At 43.6% G+C, this 16,953-nt stretch overlaps 1 protein-coding gene across 2 annotated transcripts; it reads right to left on the bottom strand.

Moving 5' to 3' along the window:
* Nucleotides 1–366: 366 nt before the first annotated feature.
* Nucleotides 367–15,201, bottom strand: DHX40 (DEAH-box helicase 40). Of its 2 annotated transcripts, none has more exons than XM_066979416.1 (17): nt 15,014–15,201; nt 14,498–14,643; nt 13,903–14,022; nt 12,186–12,416; nt 11,921–11,987; nt 11,218–11,349; nt 9,682–9,781; nt 9,141–9,227; nt 8,450–8,632; nt 7,825–7,905; nt 6,983–7,140; nt 5,046–5,160; nt 4,647–4,755; nt 4,234–4,328; nt 3,626–3,695; nt 2,774–3,002; nt 367–1,091 (listed from the first exon to the last, which is right to left on the bottom strand). In XM_066979416.1, exons 1-17 carry the CDS (start codon nt 15,150–15,152, stop codon nt 955–957), a joined length of 2,199 nt encoding a protein of 732 aa, XP_066835517.1. In that variant the 5' UTR covers nt 15,153–15,201; the 3' UTR covers nt 367–954. The 2 variants fall into 2 exon arrangements, with proteins under 2 accessions (XP_066835517.1, XP_066835516.1); XM_066979415.1 differs by having other exon boundaries at nt 367–1,094; nt 15,014–15,200.
* Nucleotides 15,202–16,953: the final 1,752 nt, after the last annotated feature.

Raw genomic sequence — 16,953 nt, 5'->3', positions numbered from 1 at the left:
CACAAAAGGTGACTTACTGCAAACGAAGGAGAGCAAGAGAGGCAAGCTTGCCCCTGAAACTTTATGATGACTAAGCATCACAAGGCTTTAGCTTTTTTTCCCCTCAACGCAAATATATAACAAAGTAGCATTTCTTTATATATTCTTTATACACATTACAAACAGACTTCTTCAGACCAAAATCCATACAGTTTAAAAATAACAGCCACCAAACTCAGAAAAGCATCCCCCTAGGCAGCAGGCCTGCTGACAGACTGCAGGATGGCACCTGGCTGTTTTCTGCCAAATGGAGAACACCACACAGTGCTAAGTCATCCCTGACAAAAATTAGGCATTGCTGGCAAAAACGTGGAAACATTTACAAAATACTTTGCATACAAAACCATCTTTACTCAGAGCCATCACCGTACATGGTACAGCACAATACACAGTAGGAACAACGTCTGTAACAGAGAACGCACGTGGCAAACGTCCTTTTGACTTTAGATCAAGATGGCTCCATCATTAAAAGAGCGCTCTTTACACATTTTCCTGAACATCAGATAAGCATTAAGATTGTATAGCTATAGCCATACAAAGTAAAATGAATAAAAAGGGACAGTTCTGCTCCTTTAAAAAAAAAAGTTGTAAGAAAATTTTATTAATGAAGGCACTGAGCCCTTTCTAAGTCAACTGAATGCCACAGAATTGGCACCACGGTAGGTATCATGTCTTCACCCACAGCTGAAGCCATGAAATTATTGCCTGTGACACGTGGCAACAAAATTCATTTTGGTAACTTTTCCTTGCGGAATGCAGCAGTGAGGATCACGTCCGTATGCCTCGGCAGCCAAACGTACCACAAAGCAGAAGTTCTCCCTCATTCTAGTCAGTCATCCTGCATTACGCAACCATACCCAGAACAACTGTACCACGCTGCCTTTCCTATTCCTGGGAGCAGACCAGCCACGAGCATTAGCCCATTTCGTTCAACGGGCCACTTAAACCCTGTACTCTTTGCTGCTTTCTCTCAAGATAGCGAGCTCGGGCATCCTGTATTGATTTATCATCATTCCTTTTCTCCAGCTTCTTTGCAGGGTTGTCTTTGACTCCTTCTGGAGGGGGAAAGGAAAGAGACATATACTCTTCTGTGTCCAAAAAAAAAAAAAAGCCAACAGCACTACAATTTCCCCCATCTGTAAAATGTCCAGACAGAATTCCAAATGTTTTTCAACTACCAGTCAGTCATTTAAATGAGTTTCAGAGAGGACAGGCTGTACCACAGAGGAGAAAAAGTAAATACATCATACTTTAAATCCCATGTCAATATTTGCAGTTGGGCTCATCCCACCCCCAAACCTATATCTTGCTTTTTATTGCAACAGATGCTATGCATCTTATGTTCTATGCACCCATTTTTCATTAAATTTCACGTCTCATACTCAGGTTTAGGCAGGAAGACGACAGCAGTGGGAACAGAAAAAAAGTTTAGAATATCTTCAGAAATTTCTGGAGATAGGAGGAAGAGGGAGAATAACACACAGATAAAGCAGTGGGAAAAGTCAATACACCCGCTCAGACACCCTTAGAAATGTATGTTTTCTCTTGCACCCTCTGAGCTGAGACCTTGGAATTGTTTCTCCCAGAAGGAAAGAAAAGCAAGAAATACTTAGACCATTTTACCAAAATAAAGAATAAAATAACTAGAAGACTCAGAATCTACATAGCGTGTGAATGTAGCAGCTAGTATTACTCTGTCTCAGAGTCAAGTTAGGAGTTCAGTTCATGCTGCAACCTTTCCCTCCACTGAGCACTAAACTAAGCTTTTGTCAGCTATTCAGATATCTATTTTATGAGAAGAAACACAACATTTGCAAGGACAACCTCAAACTCACTTACAATTGCCTGGTAAAGTCAAAAAGTTGAGGGGGACAAAGAAAAATCCTCAGATCCCCAGACTTCAGACAAACAGATGAGGGTCCCTTCTGTTTTCCAGTAATTCAAATATCCTTTCCAGCAAATTTATAATCAAATCCAATTTGTATTTTTATGATTTAAAATGGCTGTTTCATACAATTACAAAGGAGAGAAACAGATGCTATTCTGAGAACAAGAGTCTACAGTTTTTCCATCGTTAAGGAAATTGAAGAGGAACTACATTACCAGTGCCAGGCTGGATATTACATTAAAATTTTGGAAGGGTGACTTCAGGAGTAAAGGGGCCCTTTGAATACTTGGCTGCCTTACAAAACCTGCTGACAGAAGAATCCAAAGAATGTCAAACAGCTAGAGCAGTTAGCATACCCCAGTTTTAATTAAAAGACAATTTATTTAGACCTATGGCATTAAATTAATTGTCAGAAAGACATTCACTGAAGTGTGATTTATTTTTTTTTTAATAGCCCTTAGGCACTCTCTCTTTCTCAGGTCACTATTATCAACTCATAATTTCTATGGCTAGATACCCTTTGCAAACTTAAAGAACAGACTCAAAATGCTTCAATTCCACTCTTGGTTAAGTTCTGTTTCTGTCAGGTGTAATAAACCAGAAGAAAGAGAGAGCACTGCAAGAACCAATAGGGAAACACCACTGCATGCAGTGCCAAGGCACAAAAAGGAGGATTATAGAGCTGTAGTAAGACAAGAAAACAGCTAGAACAACACGTATCAAACACGCCAAGCACATCCAGATTAATACCTACTCGTCCAGAATGCGTTCCATGATACAATACACACACAGGCTCAACATATCGAAGAAAACCACACGCGACAGAAATAGAAGTATTATGCTTACCACACTGCCTTTTAAGGTCCTCCTTGTGTTTCCACTTGGTTATTTCCTCTTCTGTTACTTCTTCCCGTGCCACACTGCTCAGCTCATATGCATCAATTTGATGCAATCTAGGCAACAAGTCTTTGACCCACTCATAGCGAACAGGACACACTGTCCGGACATAGATTTTGGATGTCACTGTGACATCATGGAAGATGATCCACTCAAGTCGAGTCTCCTGGTTATAAAGCTTAAAAATACAAAGATTAGTTCAGAACTGATAAAAAATAATTTCTAGAGCACCCTCCACAGCTTCAGATGCAAGAGTGAGGTAAAGCTGACATTACCTTAAGTTTTCAGGCAGAGAAATTGCAGTATGACTTCATAAAAGTCACAGAACCGTAGAAAGACTTGGGTTGGAAGAGAACTTAAAGATCACCTGGTTCCAACCCTCCTGCCTTCAGCCGGGGTGCCACCCACTAGATCAGGTTGCCCAGAGCCCCATTCAACCTGGCATTAAACAATTCTAGGGATGGGGGCATCCACGACTTCAATGGGCAACCTGTTCCAGTGCCCTGCCACAGTCTGAGTAAAGAAAATGACTTGCTTAAAATCCAAGAACAGCCAGAGAGAAAGCTCAGCCTATATAGCACTCATTTCATAAGCCAAACATTTACCAGTTTTGAGGATGTAAGGCTCTTTCCCACCCTCAAAATGAATACTACGCTCTATACTCTAGGTGACACTGCATCATTTTTTCTCCTGGCCATAAGTTAGCACAAATCAAACTGAAAAGGAAGAGTTTGCAAAGATTTGTCTCTTATTCCTTTTACAGGTCCTTTGCTACTTTATTAATAGAAATTGGCAACTTACTGTAGATGAAGGATGGATATAGACTATGCTGCCGTGTCCGTCCATCGTGCAGAAGGTCCTGGCTGCAGATCTAAAAGTTTTGTGAAAAAAAAAATCTATACTGAAACATGCTTTGCTGTGATTAGACGGCAACACAAACTAACCAGTTCAGCAGCATAGCAGAAAAGATTCAGATATATAAGGAACGGAAGATCTATCCAGAATTAAGAGCAAAAAACAGGTGACGAATAAAATACATCTGTCTAATTTACCACAGGAGTACTGCAGACATAACAACACGATGATAAACAGGGTTTGGGACTGTAGTCTTCAACAGCCATGATAATTCGACATCTTCAAAGTGCTTTAGCTTAGTACCTGGCAGTATTCATCAGCTTGCAAGTTCATTTAATAGACAGAAAAAGTACTGTTCCAAGGATGTAAGCAACGTGCTCAGGAACGGAATCAGAGTCAGAAGGCAGACTTCTAGCCCTGTGCAGAACCACCACCTGTAGCTGTAACTGCTACTTTTTTAACAGCACAATATTGATATTCTGTTTCAACATACAACATCCTTTAAAATATGCATAATATATTTTCCATTCATTTTTTGCTACTTTATTACTTACCTCCTAGCTACATTAATAAAGTATCCTGCACATAGACATCTCCTTAGTATTTCAGTTCTAGAGCCTTCAAATGTCTCTTTAGGGAAGTCAGGCAGCTACATTAAAAAAAAAGAACCAGGGTATTCGCTAAAGAAACAAACTTTACACACCCCCTCCATCCCATGGATTTTAAACTCTAGATTTCTCACCCTGCAGAAACCATGAGGAAAAGAATTAAAACCCTCCTTCCTGCTTGTTACCACCACCATACCTGTTAGTTAAACAAGCTACAGGAAGGATGGTCTAATAAATATTTAAGTGTATTAGTTTCTACTGGAGAAAGGCCATAACCATCTGGCAAAGGGTCAGTACTCCAGTACACGTCTCAAACACAAACTAGCATAACTTGATGATATACAAAAAGTATTTTTCACCTGTTTCAGTTTACTGACTATTTCCCGAAGTTGTTTTTCCACACTAAAAGCAGATTTTACAGCTCTCCAATGGATCCAGTATTTCTGGCACCACGCTGAAGGAGACTTGCTGAGAACAGAAATACTTGCATTATAAAGAAGCCCTTTGTAAACTGAAGGCAGAAAGTTGCCTCTATTTTTTGTTATAGTCGTACAAAGAAGGCAACCTACACAGCCAGATACTGTGTTAGTTTAAATAATAGTTGTCTTGATAGAAATTACAGATCACAATAAGGAATCAATCTGCAGTTAGGAGTAAGTACAGACACGTACATATATGGAATATATTCAAAAAACCATCTGCAGGTGGGAGTTAATGAGCAACGCAAAACCACTTGCTGTAAAGAAGCCAGTTTATACCTTGTTTTGCACTGTTCAAAAATATTTAAGAGGGTTGCAAAGTCATTGCAACCTCCCACTTGCGAGGAAAGTTCCTGGTGTTGAAGTTCTGCCTCCTTTTGCTTCTGAGGATCACCTGAGGAAGTAAGTTATACCTCACTTTAACAAAGTCATTTTTATTTATCACTCTTACTTTATCTTTTATTAGCGCATCTCCAAAGTGTGTTTGACAGTCTTGTATCTCTATTCATGTTATTTTTAGATTTGTCTCTCCTCCACAGCTGCATTTACAGTTCTTCCCCCCTTTCCTCTACTGGTGAGCAAGAATAAGTAGATGCTATTAAATCTGTAATTAAAACCATCAGTCAGCCATAGGGATGGAGACTTCTAGTCTCTAAGAAAAGTTACTATGTATTGCTCTCACAACCAATTCAGATGCCAGCGTGGAACGATAAAGGAACAGCAACCCTAAACAGCTCACAGGGATCAAGTGAAAGTTTTGCCTGAGGGAAAAAAGCAAGACTGCTGGAACCACCCCATCATAGCACCTGATCTGTTTAACTCAGCTTTTGTCCTACTACCCAAGTACAATAGTGATGGAGGTCTTAAAAAAAAAAAAAAGTCTAGAAAAAAAATGTCATCCATTAATTCAGGGGGAATTTGCCTTCATTAAATGCTAGGAATGTACTGATAAAAGCAACAACATTTCCAAGGTGTTATTTCAGGTTCTGAGTATTCCCTTGGTAGAGAGGGATAACGCTGCAGAGGCCAATGTATCGCATTGCTGCTGCACTGCAGATATCAGAAGTTTGTGGGTACTACAAGTAACACTGATGAAGGAAGTGGGCCCGTTCACATATATATCACACACGAACAAGTGTCTTCAAAATGGCAAGTCTCTGTGTTTGTGTCCTAAAGTGTGCTGGAGAGTAACGAACGTGTGCTCTAGCTAGCTGGACAGATAACAAGTGCACATTGCCAGATGGAGGATGGGGAAACAAAAGCATGTTTGTGGCAGTGGGAAAGACCCCAGAGCAGAATCCAGGCTATCAGTACTATCAGCGGTGCCTTTAGCTGTTGCACTAACAGGCACAGTTAATAGACTACAGAGATAACTGGACAAAAGCCAATGAGTGACTTGAATGGACAAAGGTCTCCCACAAAGATCATGCTACATACAGCCTTTTCTCAGCTGGGGGTGGGCAGGCGCGCTGGGGAATCAGGCTGAAGGGAAAAGGAGATGGGAAGGAGGACATGGGAGACTGGGTTTAACACTATCAAGAGGTGCTAGCTTGGAATGCCAGCAAAATCACATTTTCCATTAAGCCAGAAAAAAACACTGGAAACGGAGGCAGTGACAAGTTGAACTTCTCACATTAACTCAAAAGCTTTACCTATTCAGTGTTACTGAAGAAACCCATCCAGAGGTGACCCCATTCCTTAAAATTTAATTAATCCGCTCCTCTGGCTTATAATTAGACCAACAGCAGACACCACCAACAAAACATCTGCTGTGGTGTGTTCCCTACCCCCTCACCCCAAAGCACAGCTTTCCTCCTATGACCTCTCAGCACTCCATTAGCTTACCCAGATGTTACTTTACAGCTCACAGCCCTGGGACAAACACAACCCAATTCAACGCTATCTTGAAGCTTTTGGAATAGCTGTTGTCCAATTCCTACTGTGCAAAATGTCCTGACTCCAAGACCACAGAAAGCTGTAAAAGCATACAGGCACACGTATATTTGCCCTAATCTTAACATCCTTTCCTACAGGTCTTTCTCTGGGAGACGAGGCACTGCGCGTGAGGAATAATCCTCACGCTGCAATATAGGTGTTATTTAAAGCATTAGTTTAAGGTGAAGCAGTGTGTGCTGCCCAGCCATTGTCTGAGATGTCCCTGTCCAAGCTGAATTCCCCACCTTCCCAAGGCTGCTTCGAGATAAGGGGCTTCCTACCTGGACGAATGAAAACATTTTCCACAGACAACATGGCTGCTATGGGAAGCAGCATATCTTCACAGTCAAGAGAAGCGGCTTTTATGACAGCACAGGTCAGGTTAGGAGGGAGGGGAAACTGCACCAGGAATTCACCCAGTCTTGTCACGTGGCCTCTCCTTATCGCAGGGAAAAAAACAAAAAAAACCAACAGATTCAACAACACTATGTTTAAATGTAAATGGGAACAAGCACACGCAGTGTTAGCCACCATATATGGATAAAGAGCAGGAAATAAATGCTTCCTCTGACTGCTCTAATACCGCAGTCTGCGTGCGCCCAGACAGGTGCTGGAGACATAAAGCAAGTGTCACTAGCAGAAGAGCCTTTCACCTTTCTCCGGTTTGCCTGTGCCTACTTCATGGCAGGCAAGGCTATTTAAGTGTATCGCATGCTTAAGATTTTTTTTGTTCCCCAAGAAGAATTCCTGGAAGCTTTGGATAAGATCTCCCTTCCTGTCTTGAGTTCTCCAGTGGGTCTCACAGGCAGTGCATAAGCACCTTCGTCGCATTAATCTAGGATCTGCTATCAGGAACTACTGCACAGAGGGTTGAATTTGTATGTTGTTATTCAGGAACTCTAGGACAACATGAAGAAATTAATCTCTCTCTCAAGTCCTAAGCTATGCTCTAATTCTAATTTTACAATGAGTATATTAAAACTTAGTAGTTAACTTCCTGGTCAAATGAGGAAACAATTTATTGCTGGGGAAAGTCCTTTAGCCCAAGTGAACAACTCATTAACAACAATTGAACCATTAAATTTAAATTCTTGCAGTGACTACACCCCTTTATTTTTTTTACCTGTCAATAGCATCACACTGGTAAAGTTGCTTGAGAGCTTCTAAAATATGCCTCTCTTCAGGACGGTCCAAATAAGGAAATCTATAGTAAAAAATGAAGTAAAAATTTCACTGTTCAGACTCAGTTTAGCTTTGTTAATTTTCATATTTAGTAAAATACTTTTGTAACCTTCCAGTACAAGTTACTGACCAAAGAGTGCACAAACATCTTCAGTATATGGACATATTACTAAATACGCAGCTTCATGATGTAGAATTACAACTGCAGACCCAGCACCGACTATGAAAAGATTAGCTATATTTTCTGCATGATTCATCCTAAATTTAAACAATTCCCCAGAGAGCTAGCTTTTGCAATACCAGTATATCAAAGGAGCACTGTTCATTTCAGAGATAAGGAGGTAGTTTTGGCAGAACCTCACAATGAACTTGCGCTCAAGATCCAATCTGGCATTAAAGATTCTGAGAAGAACAGCAGAAAAGCTGACAAGCTGACTGTACCGTCCCGTCACCGTTGGCCAGAGACCTAATCCTGCCTCCTGCCAATAGGCTCTTGGTGCCTGTTCTGCTTTGCCTCTGAGACCTCAGGAAGAAAGTGATAATCCCCCCCGCTCCACGGACGTTACCTTATGACATCATGCACAGAAAGGCACTTCAAGGTCAGGATCACAGATGTCAGACTGGTTCTCTTGATCTCTGGGACCGTGTGGTCAGGCATACACTGCTCCCAGAACTCTTTGCTGTATAGCCGGTAGCTTTTTCCAGATGATGTCCTGCCAGCTCGGCCAGCTCGCTGCATTGCTTCACTCCTGCCAACGCACAAAGGCAGGGGGGAAAAAAAAATTACATAACCTTGATCCGTTCTGTTTTTAACCAAAGCACCACACTGTAAAAACGACAAATATCAATTTCTATGCTTGTAGATGAAAGATTTAATATATTGGGCAGCAACTGAGAAATCTAGCTATACAAGAAACAGCAAAATGAAGAAGCACTTCTATTCAAAGGAATAATTTTATTTAATCTTCTCTGAATCAGACTGTTGTATTGAGCAAACATGTGAGCCACTGTCCAGACTACAGACAATACATTGTCAACTTCTCCTTAATGCCTGTAATTTCTTATAAGAAATAAGATGTTCTGAACAACTTTCTGTGCAGCAAACAAAATGCCTTTGAACTACGAAGCCTCAAAAGACCCCACTTCCCTCTTGTGCTCCCTCTTTTTCTTTTTTCCTCTTTTGTAAGAGCACCTGAAACACAATTTTGTCAGAGCACTTCCCAGAAACACCAAGCAAATCACCTTTTTCAAACTCACTTTGAAATGGGAACCACCTCCAGTATGTCCAAGCCAACTCGCGGGTTATGATTCAACTGCTTCACAAATCCACTGTCTACTACGTACCTGAAAAAGATTCATACTCTGTCAGAGAAGACAGTAACAGAGGCCTCAACAGACAGATAGGCAAATGCCACGTATGTGTAAGGTGAGAGCAAGAACACAATTGCCCTACATTTGCTGCAGAGGTACTTGCACTTTGCTGGCCAGCTGCAGCCCTGCAACAATTTGGTCTGCAGGATGTTACAGGTAACACCTCCCCACACCCAGCAAGATTATGCTGATTTACTGGAGCTGATCTGATTTCAAATTAGGTTCCAACAACATTAGTCATTTGTAAGACTACACAATAGCAGCTAAGGTATTTCTTTTATCCACTACACAGACAAAAAGAAGGCAACAAGTAATGTACCGGACAGGTAGGAAACCAGAAGGAAGTCAGATGAGCTTTTCCAGATCTCTTACAACTTTCTGAATTATTCTCTCTGTTCCAGCTTTTATAAAGGATAGGAAACAATACCTGACTCCTTCAATTGTCAGAGATGTTGCAGCAATGTTTGTGGATACCACACATTTTCTAATGCCTGTGGGAGCTGGCAAAAATATTCTTTTCTGTTGATCTGAAATGACAGGCAGTCAGTAAAACATTGCTCTGATATCAAATCATCTAACACTAGACAAATGTACTCAAATGTTTAATGAAAATTATTTGAATGAAATTAGAAAAGGAATCACAAAACATTTCAAAATACAGATTAGATCTTATTTTAGCATATGGCAGGAAATAGAGAATATACTCTTTATTGTTTGCATATTCAAGATTTTGAGATCAAGACCGACCAACTCTCCTGGATATTTCCTAACATAGAGCTAGGAAAAAAGAAATGCCACCTGGTCTTGATGGAATCTTCAAGAAGGATTTGAAGGGTTTTAACATATCAGAGCAAGTGAAGGTGAACGTGAAAAGATTCAGATAAACCCCTCATGCTTCCAGCAAGTATTCTTCTAACATGTAGAAAAGTAACAAATGCAATTTCCTTTAATTCACTTGCATTTCCAAAAAACAACAGAAGAAGTAGAAATTCAGCCCTCTCCTGAAATTTTATTTTTTAAGACATGAAACTTCAAAGTACCAAAATCTCCTTAAAATTCTCTCTCGTGTATTTAAAAGGCTGAAATACAATGGCCTCTGAGAAACCACCAAAAAAGGAATTTAAAAAAAAATCTGTCAGAATCTAACACCTAGCAAGGATGGAGAAAGGAAGAAGCTACAGCTTTCTTTTATGCAACTTCTCATTTCGCTCTTTCAAGAGGATGAAAACTTTCTGCAGGTCTTTCCCAGATCATTTCTCTCAGCAGCACTTCCAGATGGAAATTATTGCTGTCCTGCTCTTCTGAACGCTTATTCAGCCTCCTGGCATTCTACATACCACACCCACACATTTAAACATCACACTTGAGATCATCTGAAAATACAGCGCCTGTGTTCAACAGAGGTCAAAGTGCCTTTGTTTTTTTTAACTCTTCAAAATTAAATGTGATATTGCTGCCAAATAAAACAGAGTGACTCACTCTGATAACCTATACTTTCTATATTGCGTAACACTGTATTCTTTCAATCTTCTTTTACAGGTCTACTCTCATCTTTGAAAATATACTGGCAGTATCTTTTCCGTATAAAATAAAAAAGAAAGTAAAATGTGAGGGCCCTAAATACAATAACTGAACTTTCAGTGTTGCAATATCCCCTTCCTAAGCTGGAGGCATCGATACTATGTGAAGCAATTCCTGCTATTTCCACTATTTCCAGCGGATATGAATTTTAGCTGGTGGCTTCTGTGCCAGTGCAGAGAAAGCTGAAGTGCCATTAGTTTATGAACACCACAAAAACAAAAACAAAAACCCTACACACACAATAGTGCTACAACGTTGTAACAAATAGGTTAATGAATCTCATTTCCCCAGTCACAATAAAAATACCCGTGTAGGATGCTGTTTATAACAATTCTTGCAGTTAACGTTTACATGAATTAAGTTCCATATTATTTGCTCTTACCTGTTGACATCGACCCATATAATGGCAAGATAAGCAGGCCTTCAATGGATCGATCGTGTACTTCATACCGGTAATCGATAGACTCTGCTTTCTTGAAAAGGAGGTCGCAAGCTTTTTCTATCTCATTTTGACCTGAAAAACATACAAGTGACCTGCTTAGCCACAACTCTGCCTTCTTCGTTTGCAACATCTGTGCACAAGGCTTCTGCCAACGTTGCGGTCACCCATCCCACTGCGAGAAGGAAGTGGTATTTGTGAGAGTCAGCCTCGGTAGTGACAATCCCGTCTTCCCACAGTGCCTCTCACCAAGGCTTTTCCCTAAAAGATGACTGTGCAAGAGCTTCATATGTCACTTTTGGTGCCTGGCCCATACTCTGATGTAGGCTTTTGGAGTTAATGAAATTCTTCTTTCCCAAATTAAGAACCAAACAGAGCAATACAAATATTGAGCTAATCTGATGCAGAAAGAAAAAAACATGTACAAGTCTTGTACATATTTTTCATAGCTGATCTCATAGGCCTGGATATACCCTTAACATGCTCGGAAAACTACCACTTCACAAGACTGTCAGTCTGCAACTTTCCTTTCTCTACTTACCACTCTGGAACAAACTGTAAAGCCATTGAGAGGCTGTACTGGTTTAGCTGACAATTAAATACTTTGCCTGGAATGACCGCTAGTTGTTGAAATAAAGATTCTTACCTGTCAGGAAAACCAAGATGTCGCCTTCTGGTTCATTTAAGTGGATATCCAATGTCACTTTCACAGCCTGAAACACGCAACGAACAAACCAATATCAGCTGGAAACAGAACCTCACTCTTTCAAAGACCTCATGGTACTAATTATTTCCCACACCATGCTGAGATGCTAAGAACACAGCAATCCAGCAGCTGAGTCTTGTGGTCTTTAACAGACAACAGTCATACTAAGAACAGAGAATGTAACACAAAGTAAAACAGGTCAGACCTCTGTAACATATGCAGAGCTTCCCGTGTCCCGTGGGCTGAGCAGGTTGCAGAATATCTCCTTTACCGGGTAACTTCTTCCTGGAATGTGCAGCACTGAGCAGTGTCCAAAGAACTCTGAGAGCTTGTCTACCTCCAGGGTGGCGGACATCACCACCACTTTCATGTCTGTCTTCCTGCCCGATGGTTTCTTCTGTAGAAATAGTTTCTTCAGCAAACCAAATAAAATATCCTAGCAGAAAAAAAAAAAACACAACAATTTATGTTAGTTCCCCAGTCTTCCTAGAAGTGCTGATGAACTAAGAAGGGACTGAGTTTATGTCATGGATATAGAGAAGACAAAAAATTACATCTTCAGAGCCTATGCACTCAGAAGAACACATACACTTAGCTTGCTCATCTCATAAGAACATAAATTAATTTCTAGAATTTAATTAATGTTTCATCAGCTTTTCTCACAGCTTATAAACGGAATTCTTTGCTTTTCATTTTTATACACTCATGGCCAAGTCAACTGCAAGAAAGGTCAATTACCTCAGATCAATTAAAAAAAGTTATCTTCATCCAGTATACGTTACCTGACTGAGTGGACACTCTCCTTTGTCATACTGGTTATTGTTATCACTTCAGAAAATTTATTTTACTCTGCATTGCAGTGGATTAAAAAACTGCTCCTTTTAGTTAGTTATGGGTGATGGAGCAGTAACTTCTTACGTCACTCTAGCTCAGTTACTTGCAATACCCTCAGACGCTTGAGGACAGAAGTGGGATGCAGAAAGCAGTGTGTCTTTTCCCCAGGCTGACTAGCAGGTTGTTTTCCCTGTTCCCATGGCTCACTACTTAGGACTGTCTGGACACAGACTCCCTGCTATTGCCAGTTCTTCAGCTTCCCCATGCACTCTCTCCCCCACCCAATGTCAGTGACACAAAACAGTCTCCTGAGGACTGAGTCACTCGAGTCTCCCTCTGCTCACCACAGAAGGGTCAGGCTGACATTTGACAGCTTTCAGTACTTAGGTCAGTCTGGATACCTCCATGACCCCCAAACCATAATCTCTTTGCACAGTCATATACACACCCTACGAAACGTTAGGCCTTACGGCAAGAGAGATGTTTCAGGCTGGTTTATGTTTGTGGGTGGGTTTTTTTGTTTGGTCGTTGCATTTTTTTTGGAGGGGACGAACAGGGGGGACACCACCATCCAGTGCCAGCCAACATTTAAGTGCTGTCAAACACAACAACAGCTACAACAATTTCAACTTGATTACAGGCAGCATCTTATTTTTGGGATACACAGCATGCAATAGATCAAGCAGTGATCCTACGGCCTTAGGACAGCAAAAGGATAAAACACATCTGTAGAAAGTCAGCCAAAAACCTTGAGAATCATGCTGATTACCTTTCTGAGCAATAAGAGAGACAACATTTCTAGAGGTCCGTCCAGACACAGTGTCAGGACTCCTGAGATCTTGTCTTACTGCAGGAACTGACTCACTGTGAAAGATTTTAGGTAGTCACTTAGCCTGTTCTTTGCTTTGGTAAAACTCTTCTGTCATTAAGCACAGATGTAATTTCAATACGCAAACCTCTTACAGAATCTTCAAGTGAAAATAGACTTGAAGGAAAGAGTACCACATTTATATTATTTTTACCAACAAGTTCCAACTTCCCGTTTACCAACACCAAGCGACACTTGCGTTCAAGACGGTGACACTCACAGTGCTAAGACTCCGCTCGTGAGCTTCATCCAGAATGATGACGCTGTACTTGCTGAGAAGGGGGTCGGCCAATATATGCCTCAACAAGCAGCCATCCGTCATGTACTTGATGGCAGTATCCTGAAAGGTTCAATTAGACCTTCAGCTTCTGTCCCGGTTATTTACATCGATATAGGTCAGATACTCACAAAGCACAGACACACACACAGGGGTTGTATCACACAACTTTACGCACAGCATCACAAGTGTTTGGCAACGCTCCTGGTGGTGGGGCATGGGAACAGGTTGCCCAGAGAGGCTGTGGATACCCCAACCCTGGAGGTGTTTAAGGCCAGGCTGGATGGGGCCTTGGGCAACCCGATCTCGTGGGTAGCGTCCTTGCCTGTGGCAGGGGGTTGGAACTGGGTGATCCTTGAGATCTCATCCAACCCAAGCCGTTCTATAATTCTACGATAAGAATTGAATTCTGTGACAACCCAACCGCAGCTCCACCCCACTGGGACAGCTTCTCTGGCTCATGTGAGACCAAAACCTCTTCTGAGGCTTTCCGCCCCGCAGCCCCCGAGCACTCCCCACTCCCTGCCCGCAGCCCTACCTGTGAGGAGCAGTCGTCGAAGCGCACCTGGTAGCCCACGACGGTGCCCAGCGCGCAGCCCAGCTCCTCGGCCACCCGCTGCGCCACAGACACGGTGGCGACGCGCCGGGGCTGGGTGACACCGATGGCCCCGTGCTCGGCCAGGCCTGCAGGGGAGAGAAACGAGGGGCTGAGGGGGGACTGAGGGGGGAGGGGGGGCTGAGGGGGGAGAAACTGAAGGGGGGGGTGGGGCTGAGGGGGGGCGAGGGGACTGAGGGGACTGAAATGGGGGGGGGGCTGAGGGGACTGAAGGGGGGGCTGAGGGGACTGACAGGGGGAGCTGAGGGGACTGATGGGGGGGCTGAGGGGCTGAAGGGGGGGGCTGAGGGGGCTGAATTGAGGGGGGGCTGAGGGGCTGAAGGGGGGAGCTGAAAGGGGGGCTGAAGGGGCGCTGAGGGGGCGACGACCCCGACCCCGCCGCACCACACGCTCCGGAGGGGCTCGGGGGGGGGGGGGGGGGTCTCCCCCGGCCGTTACCTGCCTCGAAGAGGTACCGGGGCAGCTGCGTGCTCTTGCCGCTGCCCGTCTCGCCGGTGACGATGAGGAAGGGCTGCCGGCTCACCGCCTCCACCAGCGCCCGCCGGTAGCGGCGGATGGGCAGGCGGCCGCCCTCCATGGCGGCGGGGGGACCCCCTCCCGCCCCCTCCCCACCTCCCCTCACGCAAGCCCCGCCCCCCCCCCACGGCTGACGTCACCCCCGCGCGGAAGCGGCGCCGCCGCGCGCACAAAGGTGACGCAGCGCGGGTCGCCGCCCCGCCTACCCCTAAACCACGCCCACTGCGAGCCCCGCCCCCTCCCGTGCAGGCCCCGCCTCTCTGCCGTGTAGGCCCCGCCCCTCCTGTACAGGCCCCGCCCCCCCCCCACGCCCCACCTTTTCCCCTCAGGCAGCCGCCCTCAGCCCCACACAGGCCTCCCCCCCCCCCCTCGTGTAACCAAAATGGTTGTTTTTTACCCCAGAGCTCCTGGGGGCCTGGCAGGGGTGAATTATAGTATGAAATCGGAGGGACCGCAGCGGTTCCCTCGCAGTGCCTGAAATACCCCCTTGCCATCCCCACGGCGTAAGGAGGACATGTGATGGAAAATGGCTCAAAAACCCCAAATGTCTCGCAAAAGCACCATTCGGCCACACCAGGCCTGGCATTCCCCGTAACGACTGAATTCAGACATGGCCTGAAGGTGGCAAGCGATGAACGCTTAACGCATGAGGCCAGGCTGCAATCCCAAGCCCCAGACTGAGCATGGCTGCTGCGACGGATTCCTGCCAACGCGCAGTTTCTGCACCGTGCTTTGTCTACACCATGACGTCCTTTCCCTTAGGGGCCCTGAGGATGTTAATGTTTCACCCTCCACCGGGGTGAGAGTGGCACAGATGTTAATGTTTCACCGTCCGCTGGGGTGAGAGCCGCACCATACGTTTGTCATCGTGTCAGCCCGAATTAGGCCACCTACTGACTCCATTTACTGCCAGCTGCCTCCGTTTGTGCCTCTGACACAATGGGAGAAATATTCACCTGCTGGCTCAGGCCTCAGCGTGAGGGCTGACCAGGAAATGCTTGCGAAGCACTCTGGACCTGGGAAAATATTACCTCAGTCCCCATGTTGCCAGATTCAGATATTTCTAAACCCTATAAATATTTGTTTAGTCTGTCTAGAAACCGGCATGGTAGTCATGGCAGATAAGATGTTTTCTGCCCTGCCTTATTAATACAGCGAGAGAGAAGAGGTCAGTGCAGGAAGTGTTTCATTACAGTACTACAGCTACAAAAGATACTTGGTATTATGTCCCTGGGTTTATTACTTTGAGGTGTTTGCAACAATCTTTGCCCCCCCCAAAATAAATAAATAAATAACAGAAAGACAAATCCCTTCTCCAAAGCTACAAAAACTGTCCGCCAGCTGCTGACAAACAATCAGCATGCACTAACATGAAGATTCATACTTTGGACAGCATTAAAGGTGTTTAGGCATTCTGCTGGCATAAATCTTCCATTTCTGTCTGAGGCTGACCTGTAGCAATTACCTACAATAACTTAGATGCTGTTCTATAAGCATGAGAAGCACATCAGCCCGGCAGTAAGATTGCTATAACCATTCTGTATCTCTGTTCACTTAGATACATAATGGAACATGTCAATGCGCTGTATGCTGTTGCATCCCTTTATGAAAGCGTATCATATTTATTTCCTCACGATGTACTAATGCTGTGTTGCCGCTAGTAACTTGCTCGGTTAATGGTGATCATATATACTGCTTTACTATTTCCTACTGGAAACTTCAAACAGGCTTTTTGGTAGTCTTTTACTGATAATTTTTATTACATTATTATATGGTTTTCATAGGTACATATGTATGTATGAATGCATGCAGACATGCACATTCTACTTGGTTCTATTTAAATCACATACTGCTTTTGGCAT

This window comes from Anser cygnoides, chromosome 18 (assembly GCF_040182565.1).
Source record: "Anser cygnoides isolate HZ-2024a breed goose chromosome 18, Taihu_goose_T2T_genome, whole genome shotgun sequence".
Taxonomy (NCBI): Eukaryota; Metazoa; Chordata; class Aves; order Anseriformes; family Anatidae; genus Anser; species Anser cygnoides.
The sequence above is the reverse complement of the archived record's forward strand: the minus strand, read 5'-3'. Positions and strand labels throughout refer to the sequence as shown.

Bases quoted from the DNA above. Each gene is read 5' to 3' on its own strand.
- DHX40 (XM_066979415.1), bottom strand. From the start codon at position 15,152: ATGGAGGGCGGCCGCCTGCCCATCCGCCGCTACCGGCGGGCGCTGGTG. The intron at 14,644-15,013 runs GTAACGGCCGGG...TCTCCCCTGCAG, and splicing joins CCGGTACCTCTTCGAGGCAG to GCCTGGCCGAGCACGGGGCC. The intron at 7,906-8,449 runs GTAACGTCCGTG...TTTTTACTATAG, and splicing joins TCTGTGCATGATGTCATAAG to ATTTCCTTATTTGGACCGTC.